The sequence below is a fragment of the Phocoena phocoena genome, chromosome 1 (assembly GCF_963924675.1).
Source record: "Phocoena phocoena chromosome 1, mPhoPho1.1, whole genome shotgun sequence".
Classification (NCBI taxonomy): Eukaryota; Metazoa; Chordata; class Mammalia; order Artiodactyla; family Phocoenidae; genus Phocoena; species Phocoena phocoena.
Genome location: NC_089219.1, coordinates 148,017,462 through 148,036,744, shown reverse-complemented (window position 1 = coordinate 148,036,744; position 19,283 = coordinate 148,017,462). Strand labels below are relative to the sequence as shown.

Genomic DNA, 19,283 nt, shown 5'->3' with positions numbered 1-19,283 from the left:
ATGCTAAACCTCAGTGACTTCCCCGGATTAAATCAGGCTCCAGAAAGACAGCAATTTTCTCATCGCTGCAGTGCCTTGGAAACACTAAAACAGCAAAAGTTCCCTGAATGCCTATTTTGGAGCAAAGCTAGAGGGAGATGGAGAGAGATAAAGATGAAAAAGACATAGTCCATGTCCGAGTTGACAAGCTAATGAGAGAACCAGGCGTGTAACTATAGACATACAGTGGATCTATGTATATTACATAACGTGGTCCAAGTGTGGTCCCCCGGGTCCCTGAGACCCTCTTGGGAGTTTGAAAAGTCAAAACTGCTTTCATAATCATACTAAAACATTATTTGTCCTTTTTCCTTCTCCTTCTCTCATGAGTTTCCCCAGCCTACAGGATGTGTAATAACACAAAGCTTAATACATGGATGTTTATGTATTCTTGAGCTAAAAAAGAAATTCTCAGTCAATTTCTAATACATCCGTGTCAATAGGTAAAACCACATACGCAAAAATTCTTTGAGATCCTCAATGATTTTTAAAATTGTTAAAGGGATCCTGAGACCAAAACTTCTGAGAGCCTCTAAGATTGAATGTCATCAACCATTACGCAGTGTCCTCATTCTCACTGATGCATTTTATTGATTAAAAATTATGTCATCAGGGACTTCCCTGGTGGTCCAGGGTTTAAGACTCCGCACTTCCACTGCAGGGGGCACCGATTCAGGTTCGATCCCTAGTCGGGGAACTAAGATCCCACATGCCACGCAGCCAAAAGAAAAAAAAGATATAAAAAAAATTATTTCATCAAAGTCCATGAAAATTATTTTCTTGGATGCTCTGTCTGTATCCCTATTTTCCAACATGATAGCTCTTTGGCCATCTAATTATTAATCTGTTTGCAGCGTTTTTTATGTGTCTGCATTTAAATGTGTCTTTGGGGGCAGCACAACATTGGACTTCATTTTTTTTTTTTTTTGCGGTACGCGGGCCTCTCACTGTTGTGGCCTCTCCCGTTGCGGAGCACAGGCTCCAGACGCGCAGGCTCAGCGGCCATGGCTCACGGGCCCAGCCGCTCCACGGCATGTGGGATCTTCCTGGACCGGGGCACGAACCCGCGTCCCCTGCATCGGCAGGCGGACTCTCAACCACTGCGCCACCAAGGAAGCCCTGGACTTCATTTTTTAATTCAGCCAACAATGAGCAATAGTTGACGTGTTTGTTTTATGTTGTCACCTACAGTTCCTCCTGCTCGTTGCTATTTTTGCTTTCTTTAAATTTATATTTTCTGTAGTGCACTTTAAAATTCTTTTTTGTGTGTGTGTCAGGCAATAACCTTCCCTAATCTGTTCATCTTTCTATCATTTTAGCATCATCAGATTTGAAAGTCATTTTTCATTGTTTCCTATATTTTTTGCTATTAATAGTATAGTATTAAGAAAATAAAACTTAAATTCCTTTTCCTGTAGAGATGAAAATGGAATCTAGTGTGTAACATATCTTGGTGGCATAAAGTCCTTTATAAAACTATGCCTATAGGTCTTGTACTTCTGACACTATGTAATGTAATTTTCCACTTGATTTTTAAAAAACATGTTTTCTGGGCTTCCCTGGTAGCGCAGTGGTTGAGAGTCCGCCTGCCGATGCAGGGGACGCGGGTTTGTGCCCCAGTCCGGGAGCATCCCACGTGCCGCAGAGTGGCTGGGTCCATGGGCCACGGCCGCTGAGCCTGCGCGTCCGGAGCCTGTGCTCCGCAGCGGGAGGGGCCACAGCAGTGAGAGGCCCATGTACCACAAAAAAAAAAAAAAAAAAAAAAAAATTTAAAAAACATGTTTTCTATTTTGTCCTCCATGAACTTTGAGCTCTATGTAGCCCTCAACTGTTCTCAAATCTGCATTGTTTTCTGGAAGTGAACTTCACAGCTGTGGGCCTTTGTTGACAAATTATTTCATCTCCTCTGGGTCTTAACTTATTTTCCCTTGCTCTGAAGTGAAAATTCAGTGAGTGTTTCCAGATACTGTGCTTGGGGTCATAATTCAATTTCTCTTAATCTTGTGTGAATCCTCCAAGCCCCGGCCTCGACCCACATTCCTCCTCCAAAGCACAGGTACCTATTCTTATTGCCATATTTAAATGATTTTCTTGGCTACACTGGTAACTTGCAGAATTCTGGATTTGCTCTGTGATAGGGTAATGTGTATGGTTTGGTTAGCTGTTTTTAAGTTGAAAAACTTAACAATACTATATCTTAAATTCTTTCTTTGAAGATTGAGCCTTAATGAATTCTTGCTACAGACATACCAAGGTGGTTATTTCTATATTTCTGTGATAAATTCTAAATTAGTAGGTGTTTCTCCCCCCTGGTCCTTTTACTGTTACTAGATCAATTTTTAGCTGGATGTGGGCTTTTCAGGCTAGCTTTGCATCAACAATGCTTATTCTTTTTTTCTTCTACGTCAGGTCCCCTCTTCCTACCATCCTGTTCACGTTCTTGGTCCTCTGTCGCATTTATAAGACCTACTTTAACAGCTTAATGCCTTTTTTTCTTGGCACTCATTATTTCTTCTGTATTTGCTGTTAAATTAATAAGTGTACATTCCATTGCACTTGCCTGAGAGTCTTGAACCGGTCATGGGTTTCCCGCCATCTGGGTTCTGACTGGCTTGCATTCCCCTTTGATGTTGTAATATTGTTCATTGAACTTAAGTGTGGGATTTATATGGCTTCTTTGCTTTTTTTTTTCCTCCAAAATGTGCACTTTTTTTTTAAAAACTAAGCTTATTTTTCTGTTTTGTGCTGTTATTTTTAATTGCTTCCGACTAGGAGGTGGGGCTGAGAATGAGACTTGCTTGACTTTGGCTCTCTTTGCTATTACTCACACTTCCCCAGAAGCCCTGTGCACACTTTCTCTCTGCCTTTGATATACCACTTTTGAAAGGCCGTTGATTCCTGGAGTAAACGGCATTAAGAGGAAGACGGGCTCAGGGTAGGGATGCTCAGGAATCCAGTCCTGTACAATCGTGAGCCTGGCCATCTGGAAGTCTCTTCTTGCTCAATGAAATGGAGTAAACATTGTCCATTATGAAATCCACCACACAGGCTGCCAGGGACGAATGGGATCCCACCCAAAGCCAATCGCTGCTCTGACAGGGAAATTGGCTAGGACTGCCTGAGACTAAACCAGCCTCCCCCATCCCTGATGTCACAATTCAGAGGCCGCTGCCTGCCTAGGAGGTTGTAGAAAGCTCTGTAGGTTCTCTCTGTGTGTCCTCCAGGGCTCCTCAGGCCAGGTCCCTGTCTGATGGCTTTTATGAAGAAATATCTCCTCCCCATTCTGGGGATCTTCTTGGCCTACTACTACTATTCTGCGAAGGAGGAATTCAGACCAGGTAAGTTCCAATGTGTCTAATTTTGGAGGAATAGATTTAAAAACCCAGGGATGGCTAGAGTGTTTCTGAGGATAAAAAGGAATTCTTGATCCCCAAAGTTGCTGGACAAGAGGGGACCCCGAGGTGAGACTGTGTTTCTATGTCTTCCAGCCACAGGCTGGGTAGTAGGGGTGTAGGGAGGGGTAATCATCGCGTTAAAAGATTACCAAATAGTCCCTGTTTTATTTGGCACCTTTGATCAAAAGCAATTTCAGATCTCTTACCAAAAAAAGTAGGGCTATTCCAAAATTCACAACTTAGCCAGATAATTGGGCTCTGTGGAGAGATGGATAAGTGGGAAACAAGAAAAAATTCTGGAGCTGATGACTAAATAGAAGTGAGAGAAAATATCTGGAATCTCTCTGAGCACATGTGTTTTGATGACTCTTTGAATTTTATTTCAATTGAGCAACTGGATGAATCCAGAAATGTCTGGAACTCCAGTGTTTTAGCTGTTCTCTTTCCATAGGGGTTTTCAGAAAAGGACAGCAGGAAGGCTTGGTTTTGAGCAACCAAAGCAAACTCCCATTTCAGAGAATGTTTACGGAAGAGTTGATCTGTTCCTTCATTGATTTATGCAATTTGAGATGAGTTGATCTGGGCTCATAACCTTTAGACACTGAGATAAGGCTGTCCACCTCTAAAGTGAGAGGAGGTATGTTGCTGACAGCTATGGTCCTTATTTTCTTTTGGGGTTTCCCAGAGATGCTTCGAGGAAAAAGAGTGATTGTCACAGGGGCCAGCAAGGGGATTGGAAGAGAGATGGCCTATCATCTGGCGAGAATGGGAGCCCATGTGGTAGTGACAGCGAGGTCAGAAGAAGCTCTAAAGAAGGTGAGGGTCCTGTGCCCACAGCCATAGGTACCCTCACGTGCCCAGATGTATTCCTATGTATGCTCACATATACATGCCAACACACAGACATAGATGCATACTCACACAGAGGGTTCAAACACCCCAACGAATACAAAAATATGCATTTAAGTATTCATTCTCATGCATACATATCTAGACACAAAGTTCTTGGGCTCTATCTCTATCTATGAGATAGGCATGCCTATTCACACACATTGACACATGGAGTCACAGACATACATATATGTGCTCAGATACCAACATTCCAGTACCTACTCAGGAATTCATACTCTGGTACCCATGCAGATACATGCTCTCTTATATACTCAGACTCAGAAACCCAAGGATACACAAATATTCACAAACTTAGGGCTACCCACACAGGAACTAGCATCCCTACCAATAATGTGTTCAGAAACATCTGTTTACAAAAACTCATGAGCACAGACTTAAACTCCAGCACAGTGATTTATCCATTTATACCCTATCTTATTCCAGACAGTATTTCAAACAGGGGACTAATATTGTGTCAGTTGCATTTAACAACACACACACACACACACACACACACACACACACACACACACACCCCTACCAAAACAGGGCTGTGAGCAACCTCTCAGTTAAACCCCCATTATGTCAGAGACTGCCCCCCAAAAGTCTGCAGCCAAGATTGACACCATGGCCGCTGTGCCTCTGCAGGTGGTATCCCACTGCCTGGAGCTCGGTGCATCCTCGGCGCACTACGTTGCTGGCACCATGGAGAACATGACCTTCGCGGAGCAATTTGTTGCCAAAGCTGGAAAACTCATGGGTGAGACAGCTTCTCCTCTCTCCTCTTCTGGACTTTGCCCTAGGGATCACCAGGGAGCTTTTGAGACGGGGAGGAGGGGGAGAAGGTATCAACCTCGGATGGTTTCTCTCAACACAGCCGTCTCTTACAGGGGGACTAGACATGCTCATTCTGAACCACATCACCAACACCAACAACCCTATGACTGTATTCATCGATGACATTGACCACGTGCGCAAAAACATGGAGGTCAACTTCCTGAGTTACGTGGTCCTGAGCGGGGCCGCCATGCCCATGCTGAAGCAGAGCAACGGGAGCATTGTTGTCGTCTCCTCGATAGCCGGTGAGTGGGGCGGGGGCCAGCGTGGAAGGCAGGAGTGGCAGAAGTGCCGGGGATGGTGCTGGGGGCTCTGCAGTGAACACGCGTGTTATCAGTTTCCATCCTGAGAAGTAACACAATAGAAACTGGAAGCTGAAATGCTCACAGTGATATTAAACAGCTTGCCCAAATGCGTGGACGGGCAGATGTACGAATAAGAGCCTTGGGTATGGAAACTCACCGAGATGCATGCACGCTGAGTAAAAGACACAGTGTTAGGAACAAGTGAGACCATGAAAATGAGGGCTTGTTCAGGGTGGATAGACTACAAGATTCCTGGAAGTAACAGAGGAAGAGCAGCAGTTCGGAGTGCTTCCCTGAACTCGCCCGGTGGTTTGTGATCAACAAATGGGAGTCCAAAGGGTCATCGAGAAGCTGCTGGAGGGACAGCCTGTCCTGAGTTTCAGGGAGAGACCTGGTCATCATAGATAAACAAGATTTTGCTTCTTCCATGACCAAGAGCTCTAGGTTGGTAAAGTTAGTTGATACAAAGGTAGAACTGAGAGGTGAAATGTTTTAACAACATACAGTTGTCTGATAAGTGGGTTGAGCCAAGACAAAATGAAATGAACAACAAAAACAAATGCACCGTATTATAACAGACCTGCCTATACTGGGGTGTTCTCCAAGATCTGAACTTGCTACATCAAAAGTCCATTTTAATCCACCAAGAGGGTCGGGAGAGAGTGTGTACAGAGAAATATAAAGAGAACTCTGCGTGATCAAGAGAAGTGCCCTATGCTTTGGATGGTGTGACAGCATTCGAAGTTATCACCAGTGAAAAGCCAGAGAGTTTCCAGCTTGGGGGATTCCTAGGCCCATTTCATTATGGGTCCAGTAGAGAAGTTCCACACGTATTTGTCGATCAGTCCGTTAGAAGGATGTGCATGGAAGATGCAAACACCAGGATCAAAATTAGCCATCTACGTGTGATTCCTAGCAATGTAAAAACAAATCACCTAAACTTTGTAATTTCTTAAGTACTTCACAAACATTAGTTATTACTGTGACTCAGAACACCATCTATGTTGTAAAGAGTTCTACTTCCAGGACGGAAAAGGCCTGCATAGTGGTCAGTGATCAGATAAAAGGGCAGTGTGTCTGTTCTACCCGCCAAACAGGGTGATTGATATGCAGCCCTGTGCTTCCTGGACAACACAGACTCCCCTGCCCCTCCCCAGGCACAGCCTCTCTCTGGACTGAAAGGAAGGGAGAGCTTCTGGATGCATACTGAGTGAGAGGGTGCTGGGCACATCCCCAAACCACCCTAGGGCATTGGCCCAAACCCTCGCATCAGTCATGGTGTAGGTGGCTTTAATGATCTCAGTTGAATAAGTAATATATCCACTTTAGGCAAAGGAGGTTTTACAGCCTTACAACACTACAGCCTAAATGTCCTCAGAAGGAACAGTTACTGTAGAAGTCCAAGGGTGTGATGAAATTCTGATAACCTCTGCTTCCACACATCTTCTCCACCTACCAAATGTCACCTCGTAATTTCTATGGACTCTGGGAGGTAGAAATCTAGCTGGACTACTAACCTTCATGTCTATTGTTTGTATAGCCAAAAGTTCAGCCTGTTTGCTTTGAAGCATGTCTGTGAATTGGCAAAGTACAAACACTTTGCTTTCTCACCCTAACTTTTTTAAAATTGAAGCATAGTTGATTTACATAAGCTATGTTCTTTCAGACAGTCAGCAAATATGTTCCTTAATCCTTCCTCCATAAAATCTGAATTCCACAAACATGGGACGCTAAACCACAGATTGGCCCTAAGGTCAGCCAAAGAGTGTTGGGTTGGCTTTTTAATAATTCTTTCCAGGGACTGCCTTAAGTGGTTTATTGAATTGCAGTAATCAGCAATTGTTTTTATCCCCAGTGCATTTCTAGGTATTGTGTTACATGGAAATCCCATACTTTTAATATGTTCTTTAAAGCCTCAGCTATTTCTTTAGCATCATCAAAGACAGTATGGCTGCCTCTGGGAAGTTCCTTACAGTACACATCCATCCACCACTCAACACTGTTTCTGGCAGCTGCTGCTCAACTTTCTATGTATATGTTACATCGATTAGTCTCCCCTCCTTCCTCCACATGCTAGTTTGGATATATTTTGAGCTACTATCACAAAAACCTAAATTTACAATGGCTTGAACAAATAGAAATTCATTTTTCTCTCATGAAACAGCCTGGGGTAAGCAGTTTATAGCTGCAATGGGAGTTCTGCCCCATGGAATCGTCTAGGAACCTTCTATCACAAAACCACCATCCCTGGGCGTTATCCTCACCTGTATGTCCAAGGTGGCTCATTATCATGTCAGAATTCTAGCTAGAGAAAATGGAGAAAGAAGACTACAACTTGAATGTCATATACTTCTGCAGTTGTGGACTTCATTCAAGGTGAACTTGTGTCCAGCTGAAAATCAGGGGTTCTATTTCTATAAAAGACACTGATGTTGACAATTAACAGTCTCCCCCATATTACCCATGCATATAAGACCAGAGGCAGTATTCCCTCTAGGCCACCCCACATGTGTACCTCACACCATACACACACACCCCAGACCCAATCTCTCTCACATTCAGGTCCATCACGAAAGCAAAACCCCTTCCACTGATGCAGGAGACGGTAGGGCAGGAGAAAGAATGGGAAGAAAATACCTAGATGGTATTCGTGAAACAAACTGAGACAGAGAGATTAACACTCCAATTTGCCTGAGAAAAATCACTGGATTGGGCAGAGAACATTTGACAACATCTGGAAAAAGTTTATTTGTCCTGAGTCAAAAAGGTTGTCTTAGGTTCAATTTTAGAAAAGGAAAAGTCATTCCATTTTTGAATTCCCTGGTTCTGTGAACCCCATAACTATGGTAGTTACACACATGACAGCTGGACCCAGCATCTAATAATGCTTCTCTGCCCCTTCTTTACTCCCCCTCAGGGGGATCATGGACAAACCTGTCACCCCCACCAACAGCCCCACCTTTTTTCCTCTAAGGATCCATTTAACCTCACCTCCTATGAAGACTTTTTCTGTCCTCACGAGCTTCCTTTAAACGTTTCCTCTTACCTACTGCATTTTCCTAAGTTACCTTTAGAAACCCTACTTCCTCTCTATTTCTCTTTTCTGGCTTCACTGGTGATACAAATACTAGCAACAGCAATTATAGTCCAAATGCCAACCACACTGGGCCGGTACACGTGTAAGGATGTACACGTGTAATCCAAGGCCTATTTTGAAGTGAAACTAGACATAATAAAACACTGGGTTTCTTTAAATATTCAAAGTGAAAAACACATCAAAAGGAGTAAAAGAGCCTTGCCAATAACCTCTGAATGCTCAGACCTTCCTTTGGAAGCTCCATTAAATGTGTCCAGTTACCTATTCATTTTTCTCCAAGTAAATCTTCTTTTAAAAAGATCAACTTTACATATATATATATATATATATATATATATATATATATATATATATATATAAAGTTTAAGTTTAAGTCTTATTCAAATGTATTCCTTTCCTGGTTTACTCATTCCCAGCATTGTTTCATACTATTTTTTATACAAACGTGTAGTATTTCAGGCTCATTATAAGCTGACTAGCCAGAGGCAAATACCTTGTAAGACAACGCTTTTGTGGGAAAACTCAAACCAACGCATGAAGTCTCTTGTTGGACCTTAAACTTTGTCGGTTGAGGGTTGGCTGTGCAGTCCAAACCTATTTCAAGAATTCTACATTACAAAGAGGAAAAAAGAAACAGATTTCTCAACTACACAGATCAACTAACAGGATTTGGAATATGCAAAATGCTGCCCTGCATAAAGACAAGAATGTACAGGTGTTAATCTCATCCCCCACCTTCACCTCTGGCACACACTTTTTCCTAAAAGATAAATCAATGCTTAGTGTATGGATATAACTTGAGTGGGGAGGAGAGGTTGGCAACCAAGGTCTAGGATGCACAGGAGACTAAGAAATACAGTAGAATGGGGTAGTTTATCCCTCACCCAATTGTCCTAATTTTTCTAAGAAAGATGAATTTTTACCCTTAAACCTGATTACCTCAGAAATAATTTTCAGGGACCACAATTTCCAAGGTAAGTGGAAGTGTATGCATGTGGATATAGGTATTTACGTGATGGGGGAGTGCTGCAGATTTGGACAGTGTGGAGGGGCATAGGGAGAAACACAGGGAGGTGAGGCTGGTGTGCGTATAGATTTGGATTGAGATTACTGTTTTGGTACATTCATTAATGGATGTTATTATATGTATTGCTGTATAAAAACACTCATTGCTATGGGAAAATATTTGTAATAGAAAAATCATGCTACAAAACAGTGTGCCATACTTTTATAAGCAAAATATTTATGTATATAAAAAAACTGGAAGGCAACTGGAGTTAAATGTATATTGGGTGATGGAATTATACAAATTTTCTTTCTTAAAAATATTTTCCGGGCTTCCCTGGTGGCGCAGTGGTTGGGAGTCCGCCTGCCGATGCAGGGGATGCGGGTTCGTGCCCCGGTCTGGGAGGATCCCACGTGCTGCGGAGCGGCTGGGCCCATGAGACATTGCTGCTAAGCCTGCGCGTCTGGATGACTGTGCTCTGCAACTGGAGAGGCCACAGCAGTGAGAGGCCCGCGTACCGCAAAAAAAAAAAAAAGTTTCCAAGTTGTCTGTACTAAGTATGCAATCAGAAACAAATCTAATAAAAAATGTTAAAGCATAAAAAATAAAAGGAGATCAGAGTAAGAATCAACAGCCTGGACATAAAAATGTCAGGAGACATTGTTACCTGAATTCAAGAGACTGGGCTCAGTCAGAATCTGGAGGATTGAAACAACTTGATGCACTCGACATTGGAGTTCAGTGTTGTACCTGCCCCCCCAGGAGGGGTGACTGGAGATTTTAAAGGGGAAGAGAAGACTCCCTGCTGATGACAGTGACAATTTAGTGCAGGTTGAGAACACTGTAAGGCTATCCATGTGACCATTACTCCATTTACTCCCTTGAAAGGGGTGGGTGGGAAGAGCTTAAGTAGTCATGGCTCCTTAACCCTGCTGCACCATTATTTTTGTTCAAGTACTGTTCTTGACAGGGTTATACCATCATCCATGCCTTTACGTTCACTCACCAAGGAGTTTCAAAAGGCTTACAACAAATACACTCTATTTGGAAACACCCAAATAAAAAACTAGGTCTTAAGAAAAGAAGAATATAAAAACACCAAAATTAAACTCAACATAGAAGCTGTGCTTAAGTTTCTAATTTGGCTCTTGAGTTTCTTAACAAAAAGGAAAAAAAAGAAAAAAAATAGTATCAGTATATACACAAGATAATATTCAAAAGAAGGAAGCACTGCAGGAAGCCAATAATTTCTGAAATAAACCTCTCATAAAAGATTATAAATTGAAGGCACAAAATAATGGAACTAGCAAGGCCCCTAACAACTTTTTTAAAATGTTTCTGGGATTATAAAAGCTACACATACACACACATTATGAAAATTGGAAAAATGAAGAGAAGCACAAAGCTGAAAATAAAGATCATCCATATTCATGACAATATTTTGGAGAATTTCCTTCTAGGTACATATAGGTACAGAACAATTATTTTCCTACTGCCAGATATTTAGGTTATGTTACTGAACTAAACTCAGGTCTGCTCACCTGTCTCACAGCAAAGCCAATCTACTGACACCAGGTTGTGGTGAAGGAATGTACAGCGTTTACTGCAGGTCACCCATGCAAGGAGAACAGGCAGTGTGTGCTCAAAAGACCCAAACTCTTCATTGGCATTTTTTTTTTTTTTTTTTTTTTTTTGGCCAGCATGCGGTATCTTAGTTCCCCTACCAGGGATTGAACGTGTTCTTCATTGGCTTTTAAACAAGGGTTTTTTTGTTTTTTTGGTTTTTTTGTGGTACGCGGGCCTCTCACTGTTGTGGCCTCTCCCGTTGCGGAGCACAGGCTCCGGACGCGCAGGCTCAGCGGGTGCGTGGGCCCAGCCGCTCTGTGGCATGTGGGATCCTCCCGGACCAGGGCACGAACCCATGTCCCCTGCATCGGCAGGCGGACTCTCAACCACTGCACCACCAGGGAAGCCCTAAACAAGGGTTTTTAAAGACAGTGTTGGGGAGAGGGTCATACGATCAGCTTGAGGACCTTCTTCTGATTGGTTGATTGTGAGGTAACAGGGTGATGTTTCTGAGATCTCAATCATCAGTCTTCTGGTTCCAACAGTCTGGGGTCCACAGGCTTTTGGTCAGCATGTAGTCATCATCCTCCACCAGAGTGAGGGGCTTAGTTCCTGCAGAACAACTCAAAGATATGCATCAGATTGTTACTTATATCCCTTCAGGAGGAAATAGGAGTCCTGTGACTCTTGTCCTAATCATTAATGGCTTGAGTCTGCACTTTGGAACTTGGGGAAGGCCTAACAGGTGAAAACATTTTTTTCTACAAACAAGAAATTGGGGACACGGAAGGCCCCAGGAATGCCCCTCAGGGTCATGCTTGGTTTCAATCCCCCCTTTTCTTTGATGCTCCTCAATCTTGAGGGGAACAAGGGTGGGACAAGAAAGGGAATAAAGTGTTGGATAGAAAGATTGTTAACTCAGCAGGGGAACTCAGTTTAAGGGGGACTTGGTTTCAGTTACTCTCAATGTATTTTAAAAATTCTAAACAAGTATCTTGCACATAAATCTGTGGCCTGGTTGATGATTATTTCCTTGATAAATTCTTAGTACTAGATTTACTGGGTGAAATGATGGAACCAATTCTAAGGTTGTTGGTACATATTTCCGAATTGCTTTATATAAAATGAAAAATAAAGGACCTGACTTTTTAAGTATATAAAAATAAAAACCAGTTTAAATGAACACGAACATCATGTCCCATTCCCCCCCCCCGAGTATACATATGAGTGTTCATCTCACACCTGCTTTTCAGAGTTAATAAAGTTTTCAGCCATTGACAATTTTGTAAGTAAAGGAGAAAGGCATTTAGTGGTTATAATTTGAATTTCTTTGTTTACTTATGAAATGGAATGTGAGGTCCCTGTCCCCTTGAGAGCAGTAGTGATCTCGGGTGGCCTCGTCCTGCAGCAGCTTGAAGCAGGGTTTCAGTTCCCGGCCAGTGATTGGCTCTCAGCGGTGAGAGCACTGATTCCTAGCCACTAGACCCATGATCAGTGACAAGGCCCTGGCCCTACAGCTTTGCAGAAAAAGAATTCCCACAAAGACAGAAAGTAGTGAAACAAGTAAAGTATTTATTAAGAGGAAAAAAGAGTACGTGCGGATAGACACACGGGCAGGCTCAGAGAGAGAGTCACGCCCTTGTGGCAGTTTGAATCACTTTTATGGTGCATTTCTTCCAGATTTCCTTTGGCCAATCATTCTGATTTGCCTGGTTCAAAGTCCATATTTGGTATAGCTCAGGATTTTCCCATGTGTGCACGCACATCTCTTAGCCAAGATGGATTCTACCGAAGAGGCCTATGGGTAGTGAGCATTAGTTGGCATCACTCCCTTTTTGACCTCCAAGGAGCCTTTCTGCACATGTGTAGTCAGGGAGGTCTTCTGACTTTGAGAATGAGGAATATGTGGTCTCATCTTCTCTCTGGGCAGGTGCCAGCCTCCTCTCTCAATTGCCCTTTATTCCCGTCTTGGAGTATTTGTCCACAAGGGACAAACTCAAATCGTTTGCCCTGGGGCCCATCTGTCTCTTTCCTTAGTAGTATTCTATTTTTGGTTATACTTATTTCCTTATTTCCTACAACAGCACCTGGCACGTGGTAGATATTTCATAAAAGTCAGGTAATTAATGAATGAATGAATTTTCATGTGTTTATAGGTTATTTATATTTTCTATTCTGTGGGTTGTTTTTCTATGTCCTTGCCCATTGAGATGTTAGCAAAACTTTTCTGACAATATGTACAGCAAATCAATGTCATGTGCAGCTTCTTGTTGCAAACTTTGACAAAGGTATATTGTTGAGACACAGCTAAATTTAAAGTTAATAAAGTGAAAAGTGAATTTGACATGGTGTGACTATATAGCTTTAGATGGTTGAGCTTGACCCAAGGAGGATTCCTCTTGAAATAAGCATTGATTTCAATGAGGAGAAATCCACTTAAGCTACTTCAAAATGAGGACAGGGGATTTCCCTGGCGGTCCAGTGGTTAAGACTCCGCGCTTCCACTGCAGGGGGTGTGGGTTCGATCCCTGGTTGGGGAAATAAGGTCCCACATGCTGCACAGCACAGCCAAACACTAAAAATATAATAATAAACATTAAAAAATAAAACCATCTAAAAAAATTTTTAAATCTTTTAAAAACATAAGGACAGGCTGGGGAGAGAGAGCATCACTTTACACCTGAGAAATGTATTCTACAGATAAACTTGCACAAATGTTCCCCAAATACGGTCACTCATTTATTCAAAAGATATGAATGGAGGGTCCACTCTGAGCCAGGCACAGTTCCAGATGCCGGCCCTGTGACAAGGCAAGCCCCTGTCACCTTGAAGCCCACATTCCAGTGCAAACCGATTGCCACTGAATTGTTCGTGGTCATAAAAAAACTAAAAACAACCTACATATACACCACAATTTAGACAGATTTCTAAATGGTGGTGAAATACTACATAAATTTTTATGCATACTGACTATAAAAATCATAAGTTCAAGGAAAAATAATTTAGAGAACAGTATATATAGTATGAGCTCAACTGTGTCTAAAGAAAGGGCCTTTTACCTTTCATTTTATACACTTTGGAACTGCTTATTGTGCAACAAGCTTGGTATGAATTTTGTTAGAATAACTTTGTTAAAGAAAAGTAAGGGGGCTTCCCTGGTGGCGCAGTGGTTGAGAGTCTGCCTGCCGATGCAGGGGACACGGGTTCGTGCCCTGGTCCGGGAAGATCCCACATGCCGCGGAGCGGCTAGCGCAACGGGAGAGGCCACAACAGTGAGAGGCCCGTGTACTGCAAAAAAAAAAAAAGAAAGAAAAGTAAGGGATGAGGTTCTGTATGGTAACCAAAAGCAAAATATTTCACCTCTCAGGATGACTGACTTCAGGACGACAGAGATTGTACTCCATCTCACAAGTAAACAAATAAATTGAAATGACTGAAAGTACTAAAACACCAAATTCAAACTATTAAATACCATGGAGCGGGTGGAGGTATTGTTTTTTCTTATTTGGTTTGGTCTTTTGTTTGCCTACAACATTGTAAATTGTTGCAAACTTTGTTAACTCCACAAAGTAGGTGTGAGATGATGGGAAAGGGTATAGCTTTTTATTCATTTTAACTGGTTTCACTATTGATTTTTAAAAGTCTAGTCCTTCATTTTTCATCTTACCTAAAGCAATCTAGCAATATGCATTCTATATGTAGAATATGAATATTCTATATTCAATATGTAGCCTTAAGTGTTCCCATCATTTTGTTACTGAACTCAGGTTTGGCTGCTCGCCACTCAAAAGCCAATAATTCAAGAGGCAAGTGTCAGTAGAAAGGAAAGTCACTTTAATCAGAAAAGCCAGCAATCTAGGGAGAAGGTGGACTCATGTCTGGAGACCAACTCCAAAGAATCTGCTCAGCCATAACAGTTTTTAAAGGGAAAAAGCGGGGGAAGAATCCCAGTGAATCATCGAGGCAGGAAGTTGGGTTCTGCATCATCCTCCATTGCGTACATGCAGGCTGGCTGACTCTTCAGATGTTATCTTGCCCTTGTGTTCTGCCTGCAGGATTGCTAAGGGGGTTATTGGGGGTAGAGAGCTAGTCACTCTTTAACCACTTAATTCTCCATTCTTAATTCTTTTCATCTAGGAAAAGAATCAACAGCTTAGGCAAGGCATGGTGTGCATTCAGGAACACATAAGTCAGAAGTTAGTTTAAATTGTCTAGTGATCTCATTCTTATAATTAGGTTCTTTCAAGGTTAGACAGGAACAGAAATGGGCAAACAGGAAAGAGGCAAAAGAGCTGCTTTCAGTTCCCCACTGTCCAGCATCATTCCATTTCTATGGGATTAGGAGCAAAGGTCCATCTTCCGTAACTTCTTCATGCTCGCATAGGGTGCCGTATTTTCAGAGTTGAAGATATCAGCATGGGTCTGTAGCATCTCTTTGCTGACAAAATTGCCCACTTACATATACAGGCAGAGCAAGCTATAATTATTTTGATGACCACAAAGATATAGATCATTATGAGCAATAATGTTAATCCCATTCTCTTGAGGCCAGTTCTTGGAATTGCTTTAGTCATATATTTAGTACTGATCAAGATGGAGCAGCTTATGTCATGTCCTCTGGCGGCGGTCATAGCATCTGAAAAACAGCTCAGGAATGTGCATGAGACACTGAGTCTGTGACTCTATTGTTCTAATCTTTGACTTCTCGAGCCTGCTCTTTTGTGACTGTAGGAGGCCTGGGAGACTTCAGGTTTCCTACAAGCAAGAGGCAGGGGACATAGAGGGGCTCTTGTACTTGGGGTAGTGTGGAGTCTGCAGGGTTCTGCTCGGTTCCAACTACACCCAGCAAACATAATGTTAAGAATCTGTCAAGGAATAATCCTCAATCCAGTCATAGATGTATGCACAAAAACATGTGTTGTAGGATTTTTTTCAATGTGTCTATGCACCTACGAGCAAAGCTACCAATGCTGAAAATAGGCAACGGACATGTGCCTGAAGTCAGATTCCGATTAACGTATGGCAGAGTTGAGTTGATTACATGAGTTTTAAATTATTTAACACTTTTCCATGAAGTTGTCTGGTTCAGGAACTTCCATGTAATAAGTGTATATAATAAATCCTTATAGCATTAGAAAATTAGTCTTTCCCTGTACTCACTAAATAATTAAATGTGAACAATATTTAAAGAATATTATTTGAAGGGCTGCCAAATTACTGGCCCACACTGGACACACATCTGTCTCAGTCCATCCCTAGGGAGACAACTGGCCTTGGGGGAACTGCAGCTGGGATATCCCAGAGGTAGCATGGTCAGGTCATACCAGCTTCCCTCAGCACATCTGCTCCTCTTCCTCCTCTCCCTATTAAGCTCTGCTTCATTTGAGACGGAGTTCAATCTGGCTGTTACAGTCCTTTCTCAGCATGACAGTTCTCAGTGCACTCTTGACTTCAACCCCATTGCCAACATTCTTGGTCTCTCAATTCTCCAACTCTAAACTTTCCCCCAAAGAAGGGGTGTCTAACTGGCTTAGCTGAATTTTATAAGTCAACCCCCCAAATTATTTATGAAGACCAGCCTAGAGAGGTACAGTCATTGACTCAGGTCTAATCAGCAAAGCCATGCTGAGGGAAGGCAGAGATAGGCTAGAAGCAAGGTAGGCAATTGTAGACATGTCTGAATTGCTTGCATAGCCTTTGGATAAGCTGGCACAGGGTGTCAGAACTAAGAGAGGCAAAGAGGGTATGTGCAAGGGGGCTGCAATGGAGCAGGCCAATGTGGAGTGAAAAGGGCATCTGTGTAGCCTGGCATGGGGGTGTCAGAGCCCAGGTACACTGGAGAGGGCATCCACGTAGAGGGCACAGAAGCCACCGAAGAATACTCACATACAGGATCATTAATCAAATAAGTAGTATCTGTTGAGGATAACAGAAGCTAGGTTCTCACTTTTGGAGTTATAAATATGAAAATAAGAAAATTAGAATGAATCCAGTGATGTTGAATTGGAATTGGAGGTGTTGGTATGAATCAATAGTTTTTAATATACATGGATAGATATGGAAATACAGATATATGTGTCTATATATGAGTGCATATATTCCCTAGCTCTGTCATCTGAGAGGCTCTGGGAGCACACTTAGCACCCAGATCTTAGTTTCTAAATATCATTCTCCACTAAAAGAAACCAAGACTTTCTGGAGAAAAGGTTGATTCAAGGACAATGGCCAGAAAGATGAACCCGAAAATCTCGTTGTGTCTGTAAGTAAAGAACTGCTCAAAGAAAAATAGAGACACATTACTAGAACACAGAAACTTCTCATGGGCTCCCACTAGCCAAATCTGGGACCACTGGGACATTCAAATAAATAGTAAAGATAATAACAGATTATAAACCATTACATACAATAAGAATTCAAAATGATATAAATAAATACATAAATAAATAAATGGGGAGAGAAGAAGGTTTTCCCATACAATAAAAAGCTAAGTGATAAATATAGATGGAATAATGAAATTAGTAAAATCACCATTTGGCAACTATCATAGTAATAATTTATCCAGGAAGCATAAATCGATGCTAAACCTAGTGGGTAAAAGTTTAATAAGAAACATAGTATTTACATAGTCTCAAAGTACCACCCTACCCAACAACAAAAAAACAACCTGATTGAAAAATGGGCAAAGGACTTGAATAGGCACTTCTCCAGAGAAGACATACAAATGGACAACAGGTATATGAAAAATGCTCAACATCACTAATTATCAGAGAAATGCAAATTGAAACCACAAGAAGATAGCACCTCATAACTGTTAGGATGGCCTATATCAAAAACAAAAAATAACAACTGTTGACAAGGATGTGAAGAAATCGGAACTCTTGTGCACTGTTGGTGGGAATGTAGAATGTTGCAGCTGCTGTGGAAAAATAGATGGAGGTTCCTCCAAAAATTAAAAATAGAATTGCCATATGATCCAGAAATTCCACTCCTGGGTATATACTCAAAAGAATTGAAAGCAGAGTCTTTTCTTCTTTTTTCCTTCCTTTTTTAAGTTGAAGTATAGTTGCTTTACAATGTTATATTAGTTTCAGGTGTACAACACAGTGAATCAATATGTTTGGAAAGCAGAGTCTTGAAGAGATATTTGTACCCTCACATTCATGGCAGCATTATTCGCAATAGCTAAAACATGGAAGCAACCCAATTGTCCATCAACAGATAATAGATAAGCAACTTGAATTGTGGTACATATATACAATTCGGCCTTCAAAAGAAAGGAAATTCTGATATATGCTACAACATGGGTAAACCCTGAGAACATTACTCTAAGTGAAGTAAGTCAGTCACAAAAAGACAAATACTGCATGATTAAACTTATGAGTACTGAGAGTAGTCAAGGCCATAGAGAGAAAGTAAAATGGTGGTTGCCAGAGACTCAGGGGACAGGGGAACGGGGAGTTATTGTTTAATAGGTACAGAGTTTCCATTTTGCAAGACGAAAAGAGCTCTGGAGATAAAAAGTGGTGATAGTTGCACAACAGTGTGAATGTACTTAATGCCACTGAACTGTAGACTTAAAAATGGTTAAAATATTTTTTAAAAAAGTACCATCCTACAAAATACTTATTGATTACAGGAGAAAAAAAGAGTAATTTTACAGTGGAGAGACCTGACAGACACGACCTGAATCAAATGATCAAAGTTACTTAACATCGCCAGTAATGGAATAAATCGAAATCATGTATCATTTTATGGGATACAGTGTGAAAAGAAGATAATTATTTGTATGATTCTGCCAAAAATATATGCCTGAATCAAATCATAGGAAACAGAGAAATCCAAACTGAGGGACATTCATGTGCAGTGAGCTGGTAAATGTTTACCCACTAGCTCTTTAGAAGGGGAACATTAAGAACTCTGCTTGGTAGCATTTCCATGGTGTAAATAATCTCTTGATAGCCATATCAAGATCAACCTGCTTGCAAAACTCATGAAAATTGCACAACCAGCTCTCATGATCCAGGATAAACCAACTCCAGTACAAAATGACTGGCATACTCTTCGACAGTGTCAAACTCATGAAAGTCAAGGAAAGACTAGAGAATGTTCCAGCTTGAAGGAAGCTAAAGAGTCATGACAACTATATG

At 41.6% G+C, this 19,283-nt stretch overlaps 1 protein-coding gene across 1 annotated transcript in view; it reads left to right on the top strand.

Moving 5' to 3' along the window:
- Nucleotides 1-3,187: 3,187 nt before the first annotated feature.
- HSD11B1 (hydroxysteroid 11-beta dehydrogenase 1) overlaps nt 3,188-19,283 on the top strand; it is a 30,119-nt gene continuing 14,023 nt past the window's right edge. The window contains exons 1-4 of the mRNA XM_065883277.1: nt 3,188-3,377; nt 4,120-4,250; nt 4,974-5,085; nt 5,216-5,407. Coding sequence (XP_065739349.1) covers nt 3,290-3,377; nt 4,120-4,250; nt 4,974-5,085; nt 5,216-5,407 — 523 coding nt within the window. The 5' untranslated portion in view covers nt 3,188-3,289. The remainder of the gene's footprint in view (nt 3,378-4,119; nt 4,251-4,973; nt 5,086-5,215; nt 5,408-19,283) is intronic.